This window comes from Miscanthus floridulus, chromosome 1, assembly GCF_019320115.1.
Source record: "Miscanthus floridulus cultivar M001 chromosome 1, ASM1932011v1, whole genome shotgun sequence".
Classification (NCBI taxonomy): domain Eukaryota; kingdom Viridiplantae; phylum Streptophyta; class Magnoliopsida; order Poales; family Poaceae; genus Miscanthus; species Miscanthus floridulus.
The window spans coordinates 66,573,148-66,599,073 of NC_089580.1; the positions used below are offsets into that span (position 1 = coordinate 66,573,148).

Sequence of the window (25,926 nt, forward strand, 5' to 3'; positions counted from 1 at the left end):
CCAAAGAAAGCAAAATTACGGTGCTCTCTTCACGCAGATGATGCAGCCCTATTTGCAAACCCAACACCGACTGAGTTGGCAAGATTACAGAAAATATTATCTGTTTTTGGTGAGTGCTCCGGACTAAAAGTGACCTATCCAAAACGGAAAATTTTCCAATTAGAATGCAAGCCAATATGATTCATGCAATTGTTCAAAACTTCCCAGGCAAGATCAGCAGCTTTCCGGGAAAGTACCTAGGGCTCCCTTTGCATACCAGAAAGCTAAGAAGGATAGAGGTACAACCATTAATAGACAAGATTGGTGCAAGACTACCCGGATGGAAAGGAAAATTCCTATCTTCTTTAGGAAAAGAGACATTGGTTAAAACTGTGCTATCAAGTTTACCCATATATCACCTAACAGTGTTCCATGCACAAAATTGGCTTATAAAGAGAATTGATAGAATCAGAAGGAGTTTTGAGTTTTTTGTGGAGAGGAGAAAGTCCGGATAAAGTTAGTGGTGGACATTCCTTGCTCAACTGGCCAACAACGTGCCTTCCAAAGACGAAAGGGGGCCTAGGAATTTTAGACCTGGAAAGGTTCACTAGATCTCTCAGACTAAGATGGCTTAAGATGGCTGTGGTTCAAATGGAAACAAAAACAAAGGGCATGGAACAACTTGAAAATCCCATGTGACAAGGTAGACCGAGACATTTTCTATGCGTCAACTGTGGTGACAGTGGGGGATGGAAACACGACCCCTTTTTGGTCCTCTAACTGGATTAACGGCTCCATGGCAAAGTCGATTGCTCCTTTGCTGTTTGAAAAGATGAGAAGAAAGAAAATTAAAGTTCGATAGGCGCTAACTAATAACAAGTGGATTGATCATATTTATCCTCCGACATCGCAGGAAGAAGTGAGACAATTTGTGTGGCTCTGGGAAGAGTTACAGGGAGTTGTTCTCAATGAGACGATACAAGATGATATTACTTGGCGATGGACTACAGATGGCGTCTATACCACACAAAGTGCTTATCAGATACAGTTTGTGGGAGTTTACAACAGGATTAAGATAACTCCAATTTGGAAGGCTAAAGCAGAACATAAATGCCGTTTCTTTGCTTGGACTTTGATGCACAAGAAAATCCTAACTGCAAATAATCTACTCAAACGGGGGTGGAAGCTGTGTGATAATGATTTGGAAACACCAGCCCACCTTTGCAAAGATTGCCCATTCACCAAGGAGGTATGGGGCATTATTAAGAAATGGTTCAATCTATCAGTGTTGGATAGAGTGAGCGAAGTAGGATCAATCTATTCCTTTTGGAATTAATAAGAACCATAGAAAGGAAGTGGACGGAAATCTAATCTACTTCTGGTGGAACATATGGAAAAAGCGAAATAGAAGGATTTTCCAACAGCAAAACCTACAACCGATACAAGTGGCTTACCTATGTAAGGATGATATCACACAATATTGCTTAGCGATGGAACCACAAGATCAGGGGACTCAATAGAATAGGAGTTTAGTACCTCTGCTCACGTTTTTTCCTTCTCCTTTGTTGTGGTTTCCTGCCCCTTTCATCAGCCGACTAGTTGCAATGCTGTAATTACTTTGATTTTCAGGAGTCGTTTTTTTTGTTTCTTTGTAGTTGTTAGTTGGGGAGAGGGGAAGACAAGTCACCTGGTGAATGCTATCAGGCTTGTAATTCCCTCGTACATGTTTTATTTTTCTCTTTTTATCGTCTAATAAAATTTGCGGCAAAGCTTTTGCCGTCGTTCCTAAAAAAAAAGTACCGTTTAGTGGATATGTATCTATCTCTATCTAATTTATATATTATATTATGTCTCTATCTCTATCTGTACATGTATCTATACCTTTCGGATATCCAAATTTGTACTTTTATGATGTCAAAGTAAAATGTGTTTCTGTGCGGGAATTATCAGGTCCGAACGTTGAGACCCGATCCCTGCGCCGAACGCCGCGCGGGAATCGCTGGAAGCACTAGGTACGTTAGTATCTTTTCTTCTAATTTCTTTTCTTATTTTTCTCATTCCTTTTATTTATTTCCTTTCTTTTTCTTTCTCTTTTTTCCTTTTGTGCTTCATTTTTTTTCTTTTTTCTTTTTTGATTTATCTATTTTTTATTATTCTTTTGATTTTTTTATTTTTATGTTTCTTTTATTTCTTTTTTCTTTCCTTTCCTTTTCTTCTTATTTTTTTATTTCCTTTCTTCAATTTTTTTTTGTTTTTTTGTTTTATGTGATTTTTCATTTCTCTTTTCAACTTTTATATTTTTATTTATTTTATTTCTTTTTTGCCTTTACTATAATTAGTTATTTTGTTTGTATTATTTTATTTACTTTTACTTTTATATTTTATTCTTTTTGTTTTTTATTTCTTTTTCCTTGTCTTTTATGTTATCCATTGATTTTTTTATTTTTCTATTTTACCTTACATCACATCTATGATATTTTTTGTGATGTTCACTTAGTATACATGTGATCTTATATGATGTATTTAGTGATGTACACGTAATATATATGCGATGTTCTATAATGTATTTAGTGATGTTCTATGATGTATTTAGTGATATTTACTTAGTACACATATGATGTTCTATGATGTATTTAGTGATGTTCACGTAATATATATACGATGTTCTATATGTATTCAGTGATGCTTCTATGGTGTATTTAGTGATGTTCACTTAGTACACGTGATGTTTTATAATATATTTTAAGATATTTGAAAAATATCCCTGTGATGTTCTTTTAATTTTTTTCTATTAGGTGTTTTTATTTTTTTTCCTTAGGCTTTGCTCTAGATTTTTTTATTTTTTTATTTATGTTATGTGTTTATTTATTTTTATGTATATCATAATACCAATTACATGAACCTAAAACTAGAATACTATTCTTCTAAATCGAGAACTATTTTTTCTTACGAAGACGGAAGATTGTTCTCTGAATCTAGAACATCGTCTCTACTCAATAAAAAAATGTTCTATCTTCATAAAATAAATGTTTGTTAATAAAATTTTATCTAAATATATCCATGTGGAGTCTTGTTTTGAAGGATTTGTTGCAATAAACTCGGTGCTGTAATCGGAATTTAATTTGGATGTTTGGTTTAGGAGTTATGACTTGTTTTTTTTTGTTGTGCGTGAGATGAGAGTGACGTGGGTGAGGTGGGCCCTGCGCGATGGGCCAGCCTGCGCAAATTAACTGCCGACGCTAAGCATCCTCCTGCGCTACCTACCCTTATGGATGAAAACGGGACGGGAAATTCACGTACCGACCGACACCGTATACCGCATTAACCGATCGCATACCATTTTTGTAGGAAAAATAGGAAACGGGAAATCGACACCGTATTTTAGGCAGGAACGGGAACGGAATCAGATCAGTTAAGGAATTTTCCCGACCGTATTCACGGTTCCCGTATTTGGGTAAGGAAAATTCCCGATGGTATTCCCGTATTTTGTACACCTATAATCATCATCACCTCTCTCAAGAAATATTAATACTGATAATGACGCCATTGAATGTGTTAACTATAACTGATGAACTATAGCTGGTTAGTACCTGTAGAAAAGGGCTTGAAATCAGTAAGCCGCCCTGCAATAAGCCGGTCAGCAGGCGGCTTAGACCAAACTGTACAAGCGTGTACACAATATGCTACCTTACTGTTGTTGTCGACTTAAATGAACCACAGTACAGCACTATAGCTACTCCAAAATGAAAGAGAATAAAGTCAGCTTACACTGGTAGAGAACAGAGCTTTACTCCCGGTGGGGAACCCCCTCTAGTCCTGGTTCCCCACCCGGGAGCAAGCATCCGGGACTAAAGGGGGTCCTTTAGTCCCGGGTCAGGAACCGGGACTAAAGGAGGACCTTTAGTCCCGGTGGGTAACACCAACCGGGACTAAAGGTGCCTCCTGACATGCCATGATAGCCGGCACCTTTAGTCCCAGTTGGTAATATGAACCGGGACTAAAGATTTTTTTCTTTTCATTTTTTGTTTTCTTTTCAAAATAGGTTTTCGAAGTCGTATTGTACGCTGCTAATTATACATTTATACGCGCGTATAGTATGTTTCGGTTCAAGCACAATGAACGTATTAAATCACACAATTCAAGCATAGAAATATATATATATATATATATATATATATATATATATATATATATATATATATATGCATGCATGCATCATATATATATTTACATGCATGCATGCATATGTGTATTTTACATTATATTATTTCATGTGCATATATTACAAAAGATTGCATTACAGTTGTTGTGACATAACAAGTTTCCTCTCATCCTCTAGCTTGGCTTCAATGGCAGTGTTGGGTCAAAGTAGAACTCGCCCTTGGAATCGATGACCTGCTCATTAAAAAATCCGGCTATAGACTCTTGAATTGCTTTGATTTGGTCTTGCCGTATGACCTTTTCCTCCAACCATCGAGTCTACAGGTTTGAATTAAAGGAAAATAAATTAATATATGTATATATATATATATAAAGACATAGTAACACAATCAATAATAATAATTAAATGAATATATAGTGTATTTTTAACGTACTTTGAGTCTCTCTGTAGGAGTTTTTTGGGAGACCACCTTGATAAACTTGCAAACATAGTAACCACAGTAGTTGTTCCCCTGTTCCTGCCTCAGACACCACTTTACGAGAAAAAGATTTGTCATCCAATCTGGTGATCCGGTGAAAGCTATATGTTTAATTAATAAAGATGATGCGATTCAGGGGACTTATTTTCAAAGGGATTACATTCAGTGGCGCTTTACATTTTTCCATGTGTTGCTTCTCAATAAAGGTTTTCCAAACACTACCCAATAAAAAATTTGCCATGTCATCAGATATAGTTAATCATCATGTTTGTGTGTATATATAGTTGCTAGAGATCCCGAAATTACCTCTGGATAATATCTATCATATCTTGGTAGTCTTGTTGTGGTTTTCTCATCGAGTCATAGATTATCAAGTGACTTTTCACCAGATCGATGTCCATCAATATCCAGTGATTGCTGCATGTGTTTATAGGATATAACGCATAATACTCATTAATTAACTAGAATCAACATATGAGCCATTAAGGATGACCGACATGATTAACACTCACTTGAAGTTATAGGGAAAGAGTATATCCTTCTTGTGGCATTGGTTCACTAAGAAGTTCATGAGGTTACTCTCTGACTCATTCTTCCAATTAGTCTTTGGAGTAATTGGGTCTTTGAATACTATATGGGGATCAACAAAACCAATTTCATTGCAGCCTTCCTTTCTTAGCTCTGTCATTGTAAATCTACATATATATAGTACTTGTTAGGATAATTTATATGCATATACACACATATGATGAGTTTAATAATAGATCGAAAGAATTATTACTTATAGGCAATAACAGCTAATGATAACTTTGTCTAGAGAGGTCAGGTGGCATAGTTGATGAAATTATGCAAAGTCAACATACATAACATCATCGCCACGGAACCAATGTTCGTCTCTAATTCTGACACCAACACAGAAGTCTCCACTGGTAGACGCCTGCATGTACCACTTGTTTAGCAGGTACATTTGCGTCCCCAGATCAGATAAGGCTTGAGGGTTGTATAGACTCTGGCCTAGTATAAATTTTTTCTTCCAAATATCAACCTCCGCCGCACTCTCAATGTTTCCATCACCAAACATCTGGTAAAGGTCGAGACCAGTCTCATCAATAAATTCACCAAGGTGATCCAAATCGATATCCGGAGGTATGTTTGCCTGATGCATTAATCCTAAATTCAAACCATATTCATTACCAACAACTAGCGGGGGGATTGATTGGTGCGCTTGTTGTCCGAGTTGGGCAACTCCTTTCCCTGCCCACTTCTTTTTCTGTGCCGCCTCAATTGACTTGGTGAGAGTGCGGTCATAGTTCGATAACGTTGATTTGGACGGCTTACGAGATTCCCGCTGTTGTTGCTGGTAAGAAGTCACCTTTTTTCTTAGAATATCTGGAGCTACGAAGAAGTACGGTTTCTTCGGGTTTCTCCTTGCTTCTTGATTCATTTTAAGTTTGTCATAGAATCTAGACATGTCTTTTTTATATGCATCAGTTCCTTCTTCCTTCTCTTCAGATATTATTTTAGGAATAGCCCTTGGTTTCACGGTGGCTTTCTTTGCAGGCGGGGACTGATTCTTCGTTTGAGGGGCTGGCCTCTTGCTAGGCTTCTTGGTAGGCGGGGGCGGGGGAGGCGTTGGAGACCTCCTTGGAGGTGTTGGCAGCGGCGTTGGAGACCTCCTTGGAGGTGTTGGCAGCGGCGTTGGAGACCTCCTTGGAGGTGGCGGCTGCGGCGTTGGAGACCTCCTTGGAGATGGTGTGGATGCAGCCTCGTCTTCCAACACAATGTCATCGTACAGAGCACTATGATGATCTGGCGATTGAACAATTGGATTTAGGTTGGGGGAGGATCTGCTACAAAAATGGAATGACATATTATTATGAGCAGATTGTTAATTATTTAAGCCAATACAAATTAATGATGTAGTGTTTTCATCCGCACGTACCTATGGTGAGGTAGTTCAGGAGGAGGTGGAGCCGACATCCCTGGAATGATGATGTAGCGCTTGCGCCATAGAATGAATGTCTTTTCCGCTTCTCCTAAAGTCTTCTCGCCATCACCTCCAGGAATGTCAAGAGGCAAATCACTAAAACCTTTTTCAGCTTTATCTACCGAGATGGTAGCATATCCTTCTTGGATTATATTCCCATGAATCCTTGGTGTCTTGGTTCGGTCGATAGGATTAACAAGACCGATAGCCACCTTGATTGTGGAATTCTCCTTCGGAATGTGTAGCTCACACGTTGTACAAGGTTCAGTGACGTCATCCACAGGGAAGCGTAGTCCTGTGTCCCCTTGATTTGGTATCTCCGTGGAAGCGCAGCTGCTTTTCAACTGAACAGATTGGCTAATGTTGATTCCTGGCTCTGATGCCTGCTTGCTTGCACTCACTGCTATTTGCACTTGCCTTCTGATTTCCTCCTGCATTCTCGCTTCAAGGTTTTTTTCCCGCTCCTGTGCTTCACGCACCGCTTCCTCCAACCTCTGGAGCCGATGTGCCTCTTCTTCCTTCTTTCTCTGGCGACTTCTGTAGGAAGGTCTGTCCTGAGGGAATCCATGCTCCCACGAGACACTTCCTTTGCCTCTAGTTCGGCCACCATGTTCAATAGTCCCGATGGCGTATGTCAGCTCATCCTTCTCTCTGTTGGGCCTGAACGCACCACTAGCAGTAGCTCTTTGAGCATAAAACAATCTTTCTGCTGCTTCTTGCAGTCTTGCGCCATAAACGCACTTCCCTGTCTCCTGGTCTAGTGTTCCCCCATGAGCGAAAAACCAATTCTTTGCACGTTCTCCCCACTCGAGTGATTCTGGTCTGATACCCTTGGCAAGAAGGTCTGCTTCCATTTTGTTCCACTTCTTAATGGCAGTCGGGTAGCCACCTGATCTCAAGTTATGGTGGTATGTCTTCTATTGGGCATTACGTTGGTTCTTTATCACCCGACTCACACCCTCTTTCGAAGTCTTGTACTGTACAAACTCATCCCAATAGGGCCTCTGCTTTGAGATCGGGCCTAGGACAGCAAAATCTGGTGCTATGTTCTTCTTGACATACGTCGTGTATAGGTGTTTCTTTCAAGTCTGAAACTGGGTGGCCATCTTCTTCATTGCCCAATCCCTAACTCGTTCCTTCAATTCATCACCATCTATTATATCATCATAACCATCTGTTTGGAGCGTGAAATGTACCAAGACATCTTTCCAAATTAACGCCTTGTCACGATCGGAGACAAAACTGATATGAGGAGCATTGGTCTTCTTCTTCCATTCACGGGTACTAATCGGGAGCCGGTCCCGTACAAGGTAACCACAGTGGTGCACAAATTTCATTTTATTCGGCCCCCCCCGGTTCTCCTGTTTCCACATTGAACTCCGAGATGATGAAGCGGCCCTCCAATGGCTTTTTGGGACCTCGAACATTTTTACTCTTTGTTGTAGTTGTTGATGTCGATCCAGAGGGCTACAAAACATAAACATTATTTTTAATGTCATGAGCACACATAAGACATATGATAATATATATAGCTAATAATAAAAAATATATACTTGGCCAATATGTTGTTGCTCATTTTGTTCAAGAGCTAAGTACTGACTCCCGTCATCTGCATCCTCTTGCACGTTATTTTTAGCACCATCATCGCCGGCAACTTGAGTGCCAGTGTTGATCAAATTCATCATCAACTCCTCCTCATCCATGTTTCTCGGGTCGGCCATCTAGCTTCAAAAAACAAAACAAATATATAGTACGTCAAATCTTTGCTTACATGCGTAAAATCTACGAACAATATGCATTATTAAATCTTGCCCCTCGGTCACGGACGCAATTCGCCACACTAGGGCGAACTGCGTCGGTACTAGGGCGAGTTAGGGCTATACATAAACGGCCGAGGACGAATTGCGTCGGTGACTAGGGCGAACCACGTCGATGACATCAACAGCGCGGTTCGCCCTGGTGTGATTGTTTAGCATTAACGATAACGATAATACGAATGTTGATCAACTAGGCCACGAGCGAGGGCGGTGAGACAAGAGTGGCGGTGCTCCACTCCGCCGTATATATGTCTGTACACATGGGTGAACGAGGGCGGCGGTGCTCCGCCGTATACATAGAAACGCATGGGCGAACGAGGGCGGCGGTGCTCCGCGACGTATATATACATGCATATGAATACAAATGACGTATATATACGTGTTGGCGTGGTGGCCGGTGTGCTGACGACGACGACGTGAGGCGGGCCGGCGTGCTGACGACGACGACGACGTGAGGCGGGCCGGGGCGGTGTCGGTGCGTGATGTTGTGATCCTATGTACCATGTGAACCATGTAGTCATTCATCATATGAGAAAATTCTATGCTGATAATGTAAGTATAAGTCATTATGAAATGTAAGTATATGTGTCTTATTGCTAATATAACTATTACTATTTCCGAAATGATAAGAATTTATTTTCTTCTTCTACAGGCGATCTCTGATGCTATAATATAAAGTTTGAAGATAATCTTCCTGGAAAAAATATGTAATGCTCATATTACTTTAGCAACATTAATATATTATATCTGTATATTCAAAGTTCACAAATGAAGAAACGTTGAAGTTTTCCTTCATTGTCTGTAGCCATGCATGCAAGTCCAACCATGCTTACATCATCACATGTGATATTTTTTATAAACTAAAAAACACTTAGTTTACAAACTGGGTATCTAAATTGAGTTCCTATTTGACCATTATATATCCTACAACAAATCCTTCAAAAAAAAAAGACCCTACATGAATATATTTGGATAAAATTTCGTTAACAAACATTGATCTATGAAGATAGAAAAAATTCTTCTATTGAGCAAAGGCAGTGTTCTAGATTCATGAAACAATGTTCAGTTTCCGGCCACCGTCTGAGAATGTACAAAGAGATCGACGAATATATCACCTCGAGCTCGGCAGTGGAGGGTGCACGGGCGCGGTGGAGGGCCTCGCGGTTTGGGTACGAAAATTGACAATGTATCCTCTACTGTCTTCCATACATAGTTGGTCCTCCACAAAGAAAATAAATGCCCAGGATTGGACTATTGACAATGTATCCTCTATTAACAATATAACAACGCTCCAGGATGTTATGAACTTGTCCACTTATTTGCATATGGTTGCTATTGTTGCATCGAACTCATTGTTTTAAGTGGTTATATATATTGATGTTCCCGTTTTGTGTTACCGCTTTCCGATCATAATCGACACATTCCCGTTCGAAATATTCAGTTCCCGACATCCCGTAATACCGGTTTCGTTTTCCCGTCCGGCCTTCCCGTTCCCATTTCTGTTCCCGGCAAAAAAAATATAGGAGCAGGAATGGTTAAGACATTTTCCCGACCGTTTTCATCCCTACCTACCCTGGGAACTCCTTGCCAGCGGGGGTTACGGTCCGAGTGACCGAACCCTGGCGCTCCCGTTTCTGTGGTCATTCACTCATGCTTTCGTACGTGATAGAGCGGCATGTCAGGCATTGTGTGGAGCTTGACTCAATACTATTTGTAACCTGAACATTTCGGCCCCGTTCGCTTCGCTGAAAAAAACAAGCCGAAACACTGTTCCGGCTGATTTGTCGTGCGAGAAAAATACTGTTCCAGCTGAAAAAACAAGCTGAAAAGTATGAATTATAAGACAAGCGAACAGGGCCTTCCCTGGTTTGGCACTAGCTCTTCCGTGCTCATACGAGTTAGATTGTCTAATAAGTACCGTGCGGAGTCCTATAGATCTAAGATGAATGGAAATGCATGATGGGACCATTGATGAATTTCTAAGCCTTAATGTTCATACGAGTTAGGGTTGTGCACGCCGTCCGTTCCAAGATGAATGATTACGACGTAATTGTTGAATAAATCTTGGAGCCCCCAAGTTGTAGAAAGCACGTCCAGTAAGTAATAAAGACGGCATGAACATGCATGCTATTCGGACTTAAATGGAAATCTTGATGGTTTTCCGGCTTGCAGCGGCGCGGCGCTGGGGCTACGCCATCGCCGTCGGGCATGAATGCTCCCGGCAAACGAAGAACATCTTCATTCATGACCCAAATACACCATCACTCTTGGTATTGTTGTCCATATGATGAGGCACAAATACGATATAATATAGTAGATAGTAGACCGATTGACATGCATAAGCGCACCTTCAGTCGGTTAACAAGGTACGCACACCACGAGGACCAACTGATTCACACGATTTATTCATACGCCACGCCACACACAAGAGCGAGCGAGGCAAAAGCGCGCGCGCGCCCGGGCACGCAACGCGACCGCCGGCCGCCGGCCGCCTAGCAGCTCGGGATGGCGATGCCGCAGGAGGAGAGCGTGCGGCGGGCGTTGGGGCTGTTGATGTAGCTGCTGTACACCGGGTTGCTCGCGTACTGGCAGAAGCACGGCTGCTGCGCGCGCAGGTTGGCGCAGCACGGCGCCGAGGGCGCCGACCCGCTGATGACCGCCGGCGCGCACACCGCCAGCTGGGACGCGTTGCACTGCTGCGCCGACGCCCCGCCGGCGCTCGCCGCCGCCACCACGACCAGCGCCAGGGCCACCAGCATCGCCACCGCCTGCTTCGCCATGGCACTACGTACCGCTTCTTCGCTCGTTGCCTTCCTCGATCTGAGTGGAGAGAGTGATGAAGGCTGAGATGTTGTGGGCCGGTGGTGCACGGGAATGAAGCGCGCTGTGGCGTCGTATTTATAGGCGCCTTGGGCCTTGGCGGAGCGGGCCAACGTCGAGTGAAAATTCTGCATTTGTCCTTTTTAAAAACATATTTTATAGGTAGACCCTCCGCGGAACTTTTTCAAAAAATAGTCAAAAGCTCGGCGTGCAATGATACTACGCCGATGTATGTGGCTCGACGTGCTACGATTTAGCCAACGTGTCGATCCGGCAGAAGCTCGGCGTTTAATCATTTAACGCCAAGGTTAGGCACGTCTGCGTTTAATGAGTTCACACCAAGGTAGGGTGTTGCTACATTACAAGCTAATAGCCCAAGTGTATGATGTACTTGTCCATTCAATATCTTTTGAAGATCCATAAAAAATAAATATAAGTCCCTTGACATGAGATCATTTTCAATATAACCATAAGGTTACCCTCCACGGGACAAAAATACATGGATTGATAAATTGTTTGCCAATATTTATACAAATAATTTTTGTGAATGCCGGTGTTAATTGGGAGCGCACCCACGCTTGTATAAATAGTTGGACTTGACAAGTCATTTTTTTGGTGGTGCGAAATAGAAGCAAGTAAAATAAAAGAATATACACATGGAAGTGTCATGTATCTGGGCTAGCCTTGATGCTGTGTTGCGCCTTGGCTGGTGAGATAAATATATTTCCAAAATGCAGTGATGAGCTCGGATGTTGAAAGCTAGGAGTAGTAAGGTGCAGCATAGCACATGAACAGTCAAAAGCAGGAAATGAAATTAACCAATAAGATGTTCATATTAAAACATTCGCCCTGTGAAGCCAAGGGTGATTAGTTGCACTTAAACATCCAAATGCAAAGAGTTATTATTTTAGCAAAGTAACAAAAGTGCCCAAGGTTTCTGTACAAAAAATTTAGAACTAATGAGTTTTCTTAAATTTAGAACTAAGTTTTCTTCTGCTCGGTTGTTATTTTGCTCCGAACAACCCTTGCCATGGACACCTTGCTTCTAGTTCCCCTGTTGATACAATTCTAAATAGTTAGTATGAAGAGCAATTGAGATGTGAAAAAGCTTAGTTAAACACGAAGTAATAAAATTAAGTGCCCCGTTGCAAGTACAGGGTGCAACCAAGCCTAAATTGCTATCATGTTCCATTCTTTGTTTCAAAATATGGAAAAGAAAATCCGATCGAAGTCGCATCAGGCACAATGAATCAGGTGAACTACAGATGAATTCATTCTTCATGTAAGCAGATCTTTACCCATAAGTGCTGTATAGAGAACATCCCGAGGGCAATATTGTTCCTAGTAGTAATAAAAGTTTGCAAGCTCTGTCAGCATATTGTTTTGGCCAAATTGGAAGCAATTTCGGACCAGCAACTACAACTACCTGAAAGGCTGAAACATAATAACTCTGATCATGCCCAAGGAAGCAGCCACAACTAAGGTTAATGTTCACAAGAGTAACATGACTATATATCAAAACAAAGAAAGACGCCAACCTGACTTTTCTGTTCCTATTAATAATTATGTATGTACATCCCTTTGATTTGATTCACTGCAACCAAGTTAAACATGACGGAACCAATGCTCGCAACTTACAGATTACTAATCACAATGGACTTAGGTGCACTATGTGATCTTAATCAACTGTTAGCAACCATACGGTCAAAAAGCAAACCAAATTTAGAAAAGGATACCCCGTAGACAAAAGTACCATAACCAAACCTGTTTGATTCTCTAGAAATCTTGGCAAATATTCTATAAAAATCCAAGTATTTTTGTCCCGTAGAGGATAACCTTATGGTTCTAATAGAATTGATCTCATGTCAAGGGGATTTATATTTATTTTCTATGGATCTTCAAAAGATATTGAATGGACAAATACATCATGCACTTGGGATATTAGCCTGTACTGTAGTAACACCATACCTTGGCGTGAACTCATTAAACGCCGACGTGCCTAACCTCGGCGTTAAATGATTAAACGCCGAGCTTCGGGCCAGATCGACACGTTGGCGCTTACGTGACAAGTTTAGCATTCAATTGTACTGCACCGAGCCACATATCTCAACGTAGTATCATTGCACGTCGAGTTTCCGGTCTATTTTTAGAAAAAAGTTTCGTAGAGGGTCTATCTATAAAGTATTGTTTTAAAAAGAGACTACAATGCAAAATTTTCACCAACGTCGATCGACTCGTCGTTGCAAGACAATGCTTCTCGCGTGAATGTGCTCTACATTTGACTGGAGGTAAAATTCGCCCTTCGATCGTTGATCGGGTGCTGGTACAGCTTCACGGCGGACCACATGCCAAAAGGGTCACTAAAACCGTTGTTCGGTCATATAGGGAAGCGGGTCCTAAGAACTAGACATATACCAGCTGTAGTAGCGTGGCCAGTAGAGATTCACTCCGTTTGGTTTGATGAATTGTTCTATGCTTGGTGAGGTGGTACATCATGAGCTCATTTTTTTAAATTTGGTGGAATGACTTCGTTACTCATAGTAGTAGTAGTAATTATTAGCTTACGAGGAATGAGATAGTGATACATCAATCTATTTCTATTCCACAAACAAAACAAAACAAAAAAAAGTAAGAAATGGATAGAGGATGGATTAAATCATTCCTCAAACCATATACCTTATTATAAATTTATAGTAGTAGGTCGCTTTAATTTTTTCTAACTTACAAGGACCTGCGCAAATGACGCAACCTGCTAGCGTTTTTTTTATTTGTAACATTTATGATTTTTTATTTAAAAATATATTTGTGCAAATAGCAGTGACAGAGTCAGAATTTTCAAGTTAGGTATTCCTAGCATAAAAATGTAAACACAAAAATATACTAAATTAATGTAGAGGTAAGACATATTTTATGGAGCCAATTTAGGCCGTGTTCGCTTCTCTTATAATCCGTACTTTTCAGCTTGTTTTTTTAGCCGGAACAGTGTTTTTCTCTCACAACAAATCAGCGGGAACAGTGTTACGGCTTGTTTTTTCAGCGAAGCGAACGGGGCCTTGGTGTTATATATGTACGCTTATTTTTCTATAACTTGATCAAAGCTAAATTGACCGATATTAATTAGAACGGTAGAATACGTATCTGGTGGAGTGTGGAATTCAAATTTCAGCTTGCAAACTAAAATTGCCGTGCACATTTTTGCGACCTCAAACATACAGTGGCCAAGCTGGGTGCACACTGAATGTTGTCAGTGGTAGATTGCAGGCTGGCGGCTCAAACTTCGCATGATCACAGTGCAGTTTCGAGCAAAAAGCATGCAGCGTACGCAGTGGATCAAAACTTGAAAGCATGTGTACGACGGCAGAAACAGTAGGTAGATGGATACAGGAGTCGCTGTTGCTTATTTTCGTGGGAGAACCTGACGAAGTGCTCTGCTCCTGCCGCGCGTCTACATGAGCTGCTGGACCCTGGACCTGGAGGGCTGCATCTAATTATCATTAGTTTCCCCGGCTGCAAGTAATTGTAGGCGTTGCTTATGCTCAACTACTACTACTACTAGCTACAGACAGAGGACTGGAGGAGTGCCCGGTAGCTAGCCCACCTGGGAAGGAATTTTACACAAAAACATGACGCTGTTCCTGGACAAATCGATCGGCTCTACTACAGGTGCCCGTGCCTATCCACCCGTGATGAGATTATTACGAGGTTATTATCAATGGGCGACTGATATAGACTACTATTAGACATGCCCGTGCTAATTAGTCAGTTGCCAACAAAGATCGGTGCACTACTCCTTCAGCAAACCACATGTGCTCTGACAGGCCTGTGTGCCCGAATTCGCTGTATGATCATGACTCGGGAAGCCGTGTCTGAAATGAAAGCGGAAACGGCGTACTACTCCCTGTTTGTTATGTGATAGTCAGGCAGGCCAGCTCATCGTGACACAGAGAGTGTGACACCAGATATATCCGAACAACAAACAGATAGCAATTGTGATGCACCGATGGTCAATAATGAACGCCACTTCCATGCACGGGTAAACAAATTTGCACACATCTGAAGGAATCCTTGTAGTTTTAGACCAGCATCTAAACTCGTTTAATTTGGAACAATGGAAGTCTTCTGAACTTCTGCAACAATTGTTATGCCAGAAGGTGTCTCCCTCGTCTCCCCCTCGCGTGTGCATGAGTAGCAGCAGCCGTACCGGACCCGAGGCCGGGTGGCGGATAGGTGTAACTTGGGAGGTAGCAGTAGATAGCCGGCAGAGAGATAACTCGAAGAACCGGATTAAGAATGAAACTTTTATAGAAGTAGGTGATTAGTCTATAACCTTAAAAAATACTCTTTTCATTTTAAATTATAAAATATTAGGCTTTTCTATATGCATTACTATTACTATATGTATCTAGACTAAAATATCTGGTAATTTGAAATGGAGAGTATTTTCTTATTCTTCCACATGTACTCTCTTTGTCCCATAAAAATCGTTCCTATGGGATTCGTGTAAGTTTAACTACGTTTATAGAAAATAATAGCAACAGTCTATCTAAAGATACTAATTATGTTCAATAAATATTATTACTCTTTATATATAGTTGATCAAAATTAAAAATATTTGAATTCTCAAAAATCAAGGATGATATTTTTTTTTACTAATCACATCCATCAGGACCTTACGGTGTAGGGTCGAGATGGCGAACTAGAGGGGGATGAATAGCCTATTTAAAATTTCTACAACAACACTTAGCAAAGATGTTAGATAATTAAACGGCGAAGCACGTGTTGTGCTAGCCCACTAAAAATACAAGCCACTTACCACAATTCTAGTGACTATGATCTCTAAGCACATAATTGACTAAGTCACTATACTAAGTTAGTGAGCTCTAAAAAACTAACTAAAGAGCCTCACTAACCACTAGACCTGACACAAGCTAGCTCTCAAAACTAATTACACTAAAGAGCGTAGCAACACTAAGAATATAATACAAGAGATGGCGGTGATGATTATACCGACGTGTCGAGGAGTGAGCCAATCACAAGATGATCACAATCAATCACAAGATAACTAATGAAATCCTCGGACAATGATGATACAAGATTTTTTACCGAGGTTCACTTGCTTGCCGACAAGCTAGTTCTCGTTGTGGCGATTCACTCACTTGGAGGTTCACACGTTAATTGGCATCACACGCCAAATCCATAATCGGGTGCCACACAACCAACATAAGATGAGGATCACACAAGCCACGAGCAATCCACTAGAGTACCTTTGGCTCTCCACCGGGGAAAGGTCATGAACCCCTCACAATCACCGCGATCAGAGCCGGAGACAAGCACCTTTCTCCGCTCGACGAACCTCGTTGCACCAAGCCATCTAGGTGGCGGCAATCACCAAGAGTAACAAGTGAATCCCGCAGCGAAACATGAACACCAAGTGCCTCTAGATGCAATTACTCAAGCAATGCACTTGGATTCACTCCCAATCTCACAAAGATGATGAATCAATGATGAAGATGAGTGGAAGGGCTTTGGTTAAGCTCACAAGGTTTCTATGTGAAAGCTCTAGTTTGGTTTTGGTGAATTGATGAAACCCTAAGTGCTAACCTAGTTTATCAAAGTGATTATGAGATAGGTGGCACATTCCAAGTGGTGAAGCAAATGAAGATCATGACATGATGATGGGATGGCATGGTGATGATCAAATGCTTGGACTTGGAAAAAGGAGAAAGAAAAACAAAAAGCTCAAGGCAAAGGTGAAACTTGATAGGAGCTTTTTTATTTTGGTGACCGAGACATCTAGTAAAGTGTGGTCACATTTAGGATTGATAGCCATACTATTAAGAGGGGTGAAACTCGTATCGAAATACGGTTATCAAAGTGCCACTATATGCTCCAACTCATTGCATATGCATTTAGAATCTAGTGGTGTGCTAACACCCTTGAAAATGTTTGTGAAAGTATGCTAACACATGTGCACAAGGTGATACACTTGGTGGTTGGCACATTTGAGCAAGGGTTTGAAACTTCACCGGTGGAGTGTCCGCCCTTAAAGTGTGGACTGTCCGACGGTGCCACCGACGCCCTATACAGAAAAGATAGGGTTTCACAGAGTGCACCAGACGCTGGTCACGTAGTGACTGGACGCTGGGGTCTGTGTCCGGTCAGTGGCGCGCAGTGAAGGCCACCCTCGGTCTCTTGACCGGACGTAGGCGATCGGACTCTGCCTGAACACTGTTCAGCGTCCGGTCCTGCTGATGTGGTGGCACACAGAGAAGGCTATGAGTGACCGAACGCTGGGCGAGTCCGGTCGGGCTTGACCGAACGCGTTTGGTTGCGAATTTCCACCTCTGGAACCTTACTGGAAGTGACCGAACGCTGGGGTCCTACATTCGGTCGTGATCAAACTGACGCATCCGGTCATGACTGGAACCTTACTGGAAGTGACCGGACGCTGGGGTCCTGTGTCCGGTCCTACACTATAGAGCGTTCGGTCATAACTTAAGTGCACTGATGACCGTTGAGATCGAACGATCAACATTTGAAGCAGAGGTCACGTGGCGTGTATCGTGCTACCGTATGCTGGGGTCCTACGTCCAGTCGATCTGACCGACGCGTCTGGTCGCCTCGATTTTTAGTGAACTGAGGAGCCAACGACTCTATTTCATGGGGGCTCTCTATTTAAGTCCCATGGCTGGCTCAAGCTCACTCTCTTGGCCATTTACATTGACATAGCAACCTTGTGAGCTTAGCCAAAGCCCTCCCACTCATCTTCATCATTGATTCATCATCTTTGTGAGATTGGGAGTGAATCCAAGTGCATTGCTTGAGTGTTTGCATCTAGAGGCACTTGGTGTTTATGTTTCACTGTGGGATTCGCTTGTTATTCTTGGTGGTCGCCGCCACCTAGTTGGCTTGGAACAGCGAGGATCGTCGAGCAGAGGTTGGTGATTGTCTCTGGTTTCGATTGTGGTGATTGTGAGGGGTTCTTGACCTTTCCCCGGTAGAGAGCCAAAAGGTACTCTAGTAAATTGCTCGTGCCTTGTATGATCCTCATCTTATGTTGGTTGTGCGACACCCTATTGAAGGTTTGGCGTGTGATGCTAATTAGCGCGTGAACCTCCAAGTGAGTGAATCGCCACAACGAGGAGTAGCTTGCCGACAAGCAAGTGAACCTCGGTAAAAATCATTGTGTCATCATTTGATTCTGAGGTGATTGGTATTCATTCTTGTGATTGATCGGTTCATTCCTCGACTCGGCGGTATAACCATCGGACGTCGTCAGCTATGTTGGTGCTCGAACATCGCCGCCTATGTCGGGGACTCCTCATTCCTCGATGCTCGGACATCGCCGCCTACGCTGGGGACTCCTCGCTCCTTGGCGCTCGAATCGCCAGCGACGCCGGGGACTCCTCGCTCCTTGCTCCTCGGTGCTCGGTCATCGCCACCTACGTTAGGGACTCCTCGCTCTTCGCTCCTCGGTGCTCGGTCATCGCCGCCTACATCGGGGACTCCTCGCTCCTTGGTGCTCGGTCATCGCCAGCGACGCCGAGGACTCCTCGCTCCTCGGTGCTCGGACATCGCCGCCTACGTCGGGGACTCCTCGCTCCTCGGTGCTCGGTCATCACCAGCGACGCCGGGGACTCCTCGCTCCTCGGTGCTCGGTCATCGCCAGCGACGTCGGGGACTCCTTGCTCCTCGGTGCTCGGACATCGCCGCCTACGCCGAGGACTCCTCGCTCTTCGGTGCTCGGTCATCGCCAGTGACGCCAGGGACTTCTCGCTCCTCAGTGCTCGATCATCCCTAGCGATGCCGGGGACTCCTCGCTCCTTGGTGCTTGGTCATCGCCAGCGACGCCAGGGACTCCTCGCTCCTTGGTGCTCGGACATCGCCGCCTACGCCGGGGACTCCTTGCTCCTCGATGCTCGGTCATCGCCAGCAACGCCGGGGACTCCTCGCTCCTCGGTGCTCAGTCATCGCCAGTGACGTCGGGGACTCCTCGCTCTACAGTGCTCGGACATCGCCAGCGACGCCGGGGAGTCCTCGCTCCTCGGTGCTCGGTCATCGCCAGCGATGCCGAGGACTCCTCGCTCCTCGGTGCTCAGTCATCGCCGCCTACGCTGGGGACTCCTCGGTGCTCGGACCTCGCCGCCTACGCTGGGGACTCCTCGCTCCTCGGTGCTCGGACATCGCCAGCAACGCCGGGGACTCCTCGCTCCTCGACGCTCGGTCATCGTCAGCGACGCTGGGGACTCCTCGCTCCTCGGTGTTCGGTCATCGCCGCCTACACCGGGGACTCCTCGCTCCTCGCTCCTTGGCGCTCGGTCATCGCCGCCTACGCCAGAGACTCCTCGCTCCTCGGTGCTCGATCATCGCCGCCTACGCTGGAGACTCCCCGCTCCTCATTTCTTGGTCATCGCCAGCTACGCCGGGAACTCCCTAGGTGGTCGAACATCGTCGGCTATGCCGGGGACTCCTCGGTGCTCGGATCTTGCTACGTCTTGTCGGTGTGCTATCAAGCTGCTCCATGCTGTTCGAATCAGGGTGCTGATCTTGGGCAGCATGTCTGGGGTCTTGATACGCGCATGTCAGACGATGTCAGCAAGCTTTCAGACTTCTTTGACCCTACTACAAGATTCATTCTTCATCTTCCAGCAGGCTCGGGGACTAAGTGGGCACACTTCACCTTGTGGTGAATGTGCTTGTTCTCATCTCGAGGCTATGCCTGGGGACTGGCTGCCTGCTCGGCTGGTCTTCTACTTTCTGACCCTGGAACCATGTGACTATGTCACCTACAATCAGGCTCGGGGACTAGCTGTGGGGGTATGACCCCCAAGACATGGGCTGCGCCCCCAGGGGTGGCCCGGCCCACACGGTTAAGGCGTGCACGGCGCTGCTTGGCGTGCACCGCAAGACATTGTATAGTAACTGAAGCGACCCTGATTTCCGTGAAGGGAAATCCACAGCGTCGAAGTGTAATAAGACCGTTGTAGATCATATTACCCAAATTCCAATCGAATATCACATCCATACAACGATAATATCAGAGTACAAATAGTGCGGAATTACATAAATTATTACATCACCGCATTGGCGGAATCAAATGTAGCATTCATTCAGAAACAACTTGAAGATAAGATCGCCAAACTCGAGCGTAGGCACGAACCCCTCAACCGTCAAACTCCTCGGAGCTATACTCCTCAGCAGAACCTGTGTGCCAAAATTTATCAGTACGATTTGTACTGGTCACTCCCAACCCTATGAGCATTTGCTTTGTGGAAATTGGATGCAAGTTGGATATAATCAAAGGAACCTATAAGGCTGGGGTTTCCTATGCAGTAGCATATCAAGTATATAATAATAGTTGGTCAAGTTTTAACACTATTCCCACACACATTCCACCCCATTCCCTTTCCCGAGCCAGGTTTCGATCCTGGGATCGATATACCACCATCTCCACACCATCATCATACCATAACCATACCATCGCTCAGTCGATAGGCCAACTCCCTCTCGGCACTGTCTCAAGGCCCGTAGCCCCTAGCTACGACCGACACTCTCTCACGGGGGAAGAAGAGAAGGACTCATCTCTCTATCTAGTTCAAGTGAAACTCAGGAAAGGTCCATAGTCGACAAGTCGGCATATGTATCGATCGATCAACCATACACTCTGCAGAGGTTTTACATGCCCACAAGATTAGCCATCCTTGGAGTCTAGAATCTCCTAGGCAGAATTCCAGTCGCTTGCTAGCCTAGAACGATGCCACCCTACTTCTCAGCCCTGGAACATCCCAAGTCTAGTCTGGGATGGCTGATACTGTGAGTCGTAGACAGAGCCGGGGCCCTCCGGATGTCAGGAGCCAGGTCCACAAGGCCTCCTAAAGTCTTGGTAGGGTGTGTGGGGGGGGGGGGGGGAACCGCGCACCTCGTACCTCCTTGCACACGTTCGCCTAGCAGTAGTGGCACCGCTCTACCAAGTAGTCCGACCATCCTGCACCATATAGGGCGAGTGGGATGTAAGGCTTCCCGGTAAATCTGAGTACTAGTAAGTCCTTAGGGATGACCAAGCTAGAATGTCTTCATCAGGGTTTCCAATTACCATGCCACCACAGCACCTCTACCCCGGGCTCCACCTCTTCGAGGTTCACACCGGAGGCCACCTCCAATTACCATTTACCCGCCATAGGTATTCCATATCCAAGTGCCCAGGTAGCACCACATGGCAAGACTCGCCCCAGGCTCATCGTTATTCTAGCTCGGTAGACACAACCCTCACCCTCCACGCACCCAAGTCACACACGCAGCACTCTCCCCCATAGTCCCGATGACACTAGTTTCCTACCACGCATCAATGTAGTGCAAGCGTAGTAGTAGTGATAAGCAATGAAATATAGCAGCGAGCGTGTGACTAGCCTATCAGTAGGGTGAGCAAGGGTAAGGTTGCATCAAGGTAAAGGTCATCAAGAAAGCATACTTCCATGCAATTCCTATCATAGTGTGTATATAACATTAAAGTAAAGCAATAGCAGTTCTACATAAGCCATGCATAATGGGTGCTACGAGATTGGGTGGGATGTGGCACCTTCAGTGTAGTCGTCTCCATACTCCTCACGGTACTCTCGGTCCTCGTCCGTCTGGTTCTCCTCCGAGTCTACAAATGATCGCATTATAGTCGTGTTAGTGATGTCTATAGAATATCACAAAGAAGCAATAAGAAAACATGGGTTTATTGCGTAGGGCTTGATAAATTTTGGTCCTGGTCTAGTGTTTTTCTGAGTTCGTATGAATTAGTTATGAATTTCTAAAGTTTCAATCATTCTTGTTCAATGGGAAAAGGTTGAATTAATCTTGGGCTGACACGTGCCACGCTGTGACTAGTTCATGTGATGTGTGGGAACTTGGAGTGGTGAAACAGCTGGTGAGGTGGTCTGGGAGGTTACCGAAGTGGTCGGAGGGATCGCCGAAGTGGTCGGAGAGATCACCGAGGTCCCCAATGCTGGCGTGGTCACATCGTCGACATGACGTTGGCGTGGTGTTATCAGAACTAAACCTTGGCTGACAGGTGGGTCCTGCTGATGGTGTCACTGACATGTGGGTCTGGTCTAAGTGAACATCAAGTCAACCGGTGAGTCAACGTTCAACGAATCACAGTCACTGACATGTGGCCCTGGCAACGGTCAACGTCGACCGTTCAATGGTCAATACAGGCTGGGCCCAAACTGGGCCGGTTGAGCCTGGATACGGGCTGGACCTTGGTCCGCCACGTGGCGCGTGCTGGTGCGGCCATGTCATCTTGCTGGGCCATTAACGGGCCGTGGTCCACGGGCGTAGGTGAGGCGCGGTTCATGGTGAACCCGCCAGCATTGGTCCATAAACCGCTGAGTCGGTCTTTGAAGGACTTGGTCCACTTACTCCTTCCCAGGGTTCGATTAACGTGCATGACGTGGTCATGATCGGAGCTCGGCAGAGCTGCTCAGGGTGTGGTCGACGTGGTTGTGGTCGGAGTGGTCGGCGGGGTCGACGGGGTCATGGTTGGAGCTGCTCAGCGAAGCTGCTCGGGGTGTGGTCGACGTGGTCGTGGTCGGAGTGGTCGGCGGGGTCGACGGGGTCATGGTCGGAGTGGTCGGTGTGGTCGACAGGGTCATGGTCAGAGTGGTCGGCATGGTCGATGGGAGAAAAATCCCCAGCTCTTCCCCGATGGGGCTTCCACCGGCGGTGAGGTCACCGGCGAGCCTCTCGGGCGGTACTGGTGTGCAGTTAAGGTAGGCAAAAGCGTCACCAAGCCTCGATGAGTGTAGTGGTGGGGTCAAGGTGGTGGCTAGGGCTTCCTAGGGTCCCAACCACGATGAACGGCGGCATGGGTCCATCGGCGTGCATGGACAGGGCTGTGGTGGTAATGAGAGTCCAGTTGGAGAAGCATGTGAGCTCCACGGTGCTTCTACGGCCATGGTGGGCGTGTTGAAGGAGCTCCTGGTGCTCCCGGTGGCTCTGGCCACAGTGGTGAAGGCAAAACAGAGGCGGTGGCGCTCCGACAAGGTGCGGTGCGGCAACATAGGGCTCCGGTGGGCTTCTTCCTCGGCTAAGGTGGGTGCGGCATGACTCTCGTCATGGCGGGGCCAGTCGGTGTGTCAACATTGCCTTTACCACGACGTTGAAGACACGGTGGTCTCGCCATGGTTGTGCTCCCGGCCATGGTGAGCGTGCTCGTGCTTATGCACTCCTGCTCTGATGTACTACGTCATGGCTGGGGTCCTCCTTTTGGCTGATGACAACGCGCATGGCGTGTCCTGGCTAGGCGGGAGCTCGAAGCTTCAGCAAGGTTTCAATCATGGTGGTGCGCGTTCCATTTGGCTAGGGAGGTGGTCTCAGCAAGTTGGCTCACCGTAGGGTTCGTGGCGGTTGGATGGCGGTGCAATGGCGAGGCGAGGCCATGATGAGGCAATGCAGTGCCATGCCGAGCAGGTACATCGCTGTAGCTGATCGGGGCGGCACTCCTGGATCCAACGAGCTCCTCCCTGCAGCGGCCTCCTTCTCCTCCGTGCTTCTCCCTCCTCCCTCTCTCTCGACTTGTCGCGGTGTGGTGTTGTGCCACCAGCGGCGGCGGCGAACGGGCTTAGGGTTAGGGTTCATGGACGTTGGCTTTTATAGCCGAGCTCCAAGGGCTTCAATGCCGGACATCGATGGGCGGTGGTGATGCACCGAGCGCATCCGACGGCTCGCGTGCGGTAGCGTAGGCGCAGCACAAGGGGAAAATAGGGTCATGCGATTTGCGTGACCCCGGGCCTGCGCCTGCTCCATGGTCGGCTTCTGGTTGCGTGGTGGAGGGAGCGTGGGGAAGATGACGATGCTGTAGCTGGGTGGCTGACAAAGGGGGCCCGTTTGTCAGCTTGTCCTGATGCGGCGGCGTGCGGTGCGTGACGTCTGACGGGCGGGTCCGGCTCGTCAGTGGATTATGCGCGCGCGGGCGGTAGGGCATTGCTGGGCCGGCTTCGTGGGCCGCGTGTGTGTGTGGGAGGGCAGGCAGGCTGGTTCGCAAGGCCGAGTAGGCCTGGGCTGTTGCTGCTCCCTATTCTTTCCTTTCTCTTTTATTCATTCTTTCTTCTATTTTGTTTTCCTTTCTCTTTTATTTGCACAACAAAAGATCAATAAAAGCAACTCACTTGTTTAGAATTAAAATGCATGCAAGAATGTAGGTGTTAGGGATTCTAAACACACACCTATACAACAAGTGACATGCTATGCTTATGACTAATGCAACACTTAGGGTTAGCTCCTACAAATGTCACTCATCATCACATGGGGTTAAAAACAGAAAAATTTTGTAGTTGGTATTTTTGGTGTATGGATTTTTGGGTTGTTACAGTCCTACCCCCTTAACAGAATCTCGTCCCCGAGATTAAAGCATAACGTACTCTTCGAAGAGGTAAGGATATCATAGCCAGAGGTCAGACTCTTTCTCCCATGTTGCTTCTCTCTCAGTGTGATTGCTCCATTGGATCTTGCACATAGGAATAGTCTTGCTTCAGGTCTCTTTGGTATCTCTACCCAGAATTCTGATAGGATGTTCTTTATACTCGAGTGTATCTTGAATGTCAAGTGTATCAGTTGGAACTACTTCATTGGGCACTCTCAAACACTTGCGTAGTTGTGAGACATGGAATACGGGATGTACACCCATCAATTCCTCGGGTAGCTCAAGTTTGTAGGCGAGCTTTCCAATCCTCTTGCAAATCTTGTATGGGCCAACAAATCTAGGGGCAAGTTTTCCTTTCACATGGAATCTGACAGTTCCACGTAGCGGGGATGCCTTGAGATAGACAAAATCTCCCATATTGAACTCAAGTTCTCTTCTTCTTTTGTCAGCATAGCTCTTGTATCGACTTTGAGCAATTCTCAAATTCTCCTTCACTTGAGCAACTCCTTCTTCAGCATCTTGTATCTTAGCGGAGTCAAAGAACGATCTTTCTCCTGGTTGGGACCACATCAAAGGTGTCTTACATGGTCTGCCATACAGAGCTTCAAATGGCGACATCTTAATACTGGCTTGGTGGCTGTTGTTGTAAGAGAACTCTGCATAGGGTAGACATTTCTCCCAATCGGAGCCATAATTCAGTACACTAGCGCGAAGCATGTCTTCTAAGATCTAATTTACTCGTTCTGTCTGTCCATCTGTCTGTGGGTGATAAGCGGTACCGAAATCGAGTTTGGTTCCAATGGACTTGTGCAGAGCTTCCTAGAATCAGGACACAAACTAAGGACCACGATCAGATACAATACTAGAGGGAGCTCCATGCAGTCTGAGAATATGCTCAACATATAGATCTACTAATCTTTCGGCATTGGTCTTGGTCTTAACTGGTACAAAGTGAGCAATCTTGGTCAAGCAATCAATAATCACCCAGATGGAATCATGGCCTCTCTGTGAATGGGGCAATCCAGCTATGAATCCATGGATATGCTCTCCCACTTCCACTCGGGAACGTCAAGAGGCTTTAACAAACCTACAGGCCTTTGATGTTCAGCCTTGACTCTATTACAGGTGTCACATCATGCCACATGTCCTGCAATATCTGTCTTCATGCCTTTCCACCAGAAGTGTTTCTTCAAGTCTTGATACATCTTTGAACCTCCAGGGTGAATACAGTACTTGGAATCATGAGCTTCTAATAGAATTTCCCCTCGCAGTACT

The 25,926-nt window shown here is 45.4% G+C and overlaps 1 protein-coding gene across 1 annotated transcript; it reads right to left on the minus strand.

The window, feature by feature from the left end:
• Positions 1-10,610: 10,610 nt before the first annotated feature.
• On the minus strand, positions 10,611-11,279 carry LOC136486095 (non-specific lipid-transfer protein 2P-like). The gene has a single exon (XM_066482873.1). The coding sequence runs from the start codon at positions 11,201-11,203 to the stop codon at positions 10,916-10,918; it is 288 nt and encodes a 95-aa protein (XP_066338970.1). The 5' UTR covers positions 11,204-11,279; the 3' UTR covers positions 10,611-10,915.
• Between the last annotated feature and the right edge of the window lie 14,647 nt (positions 11,280-25,926).

Excerpts from the sequence above, each read along its gene's own strand:
- LOC136486095 (XM_066482873.1), bottom strand. The coding sequence starts at position 11,203 with ATGGCGAAGCAGGCGGTGGCGATGCTGGTGGCCCTGGCGCTGGTCGTG.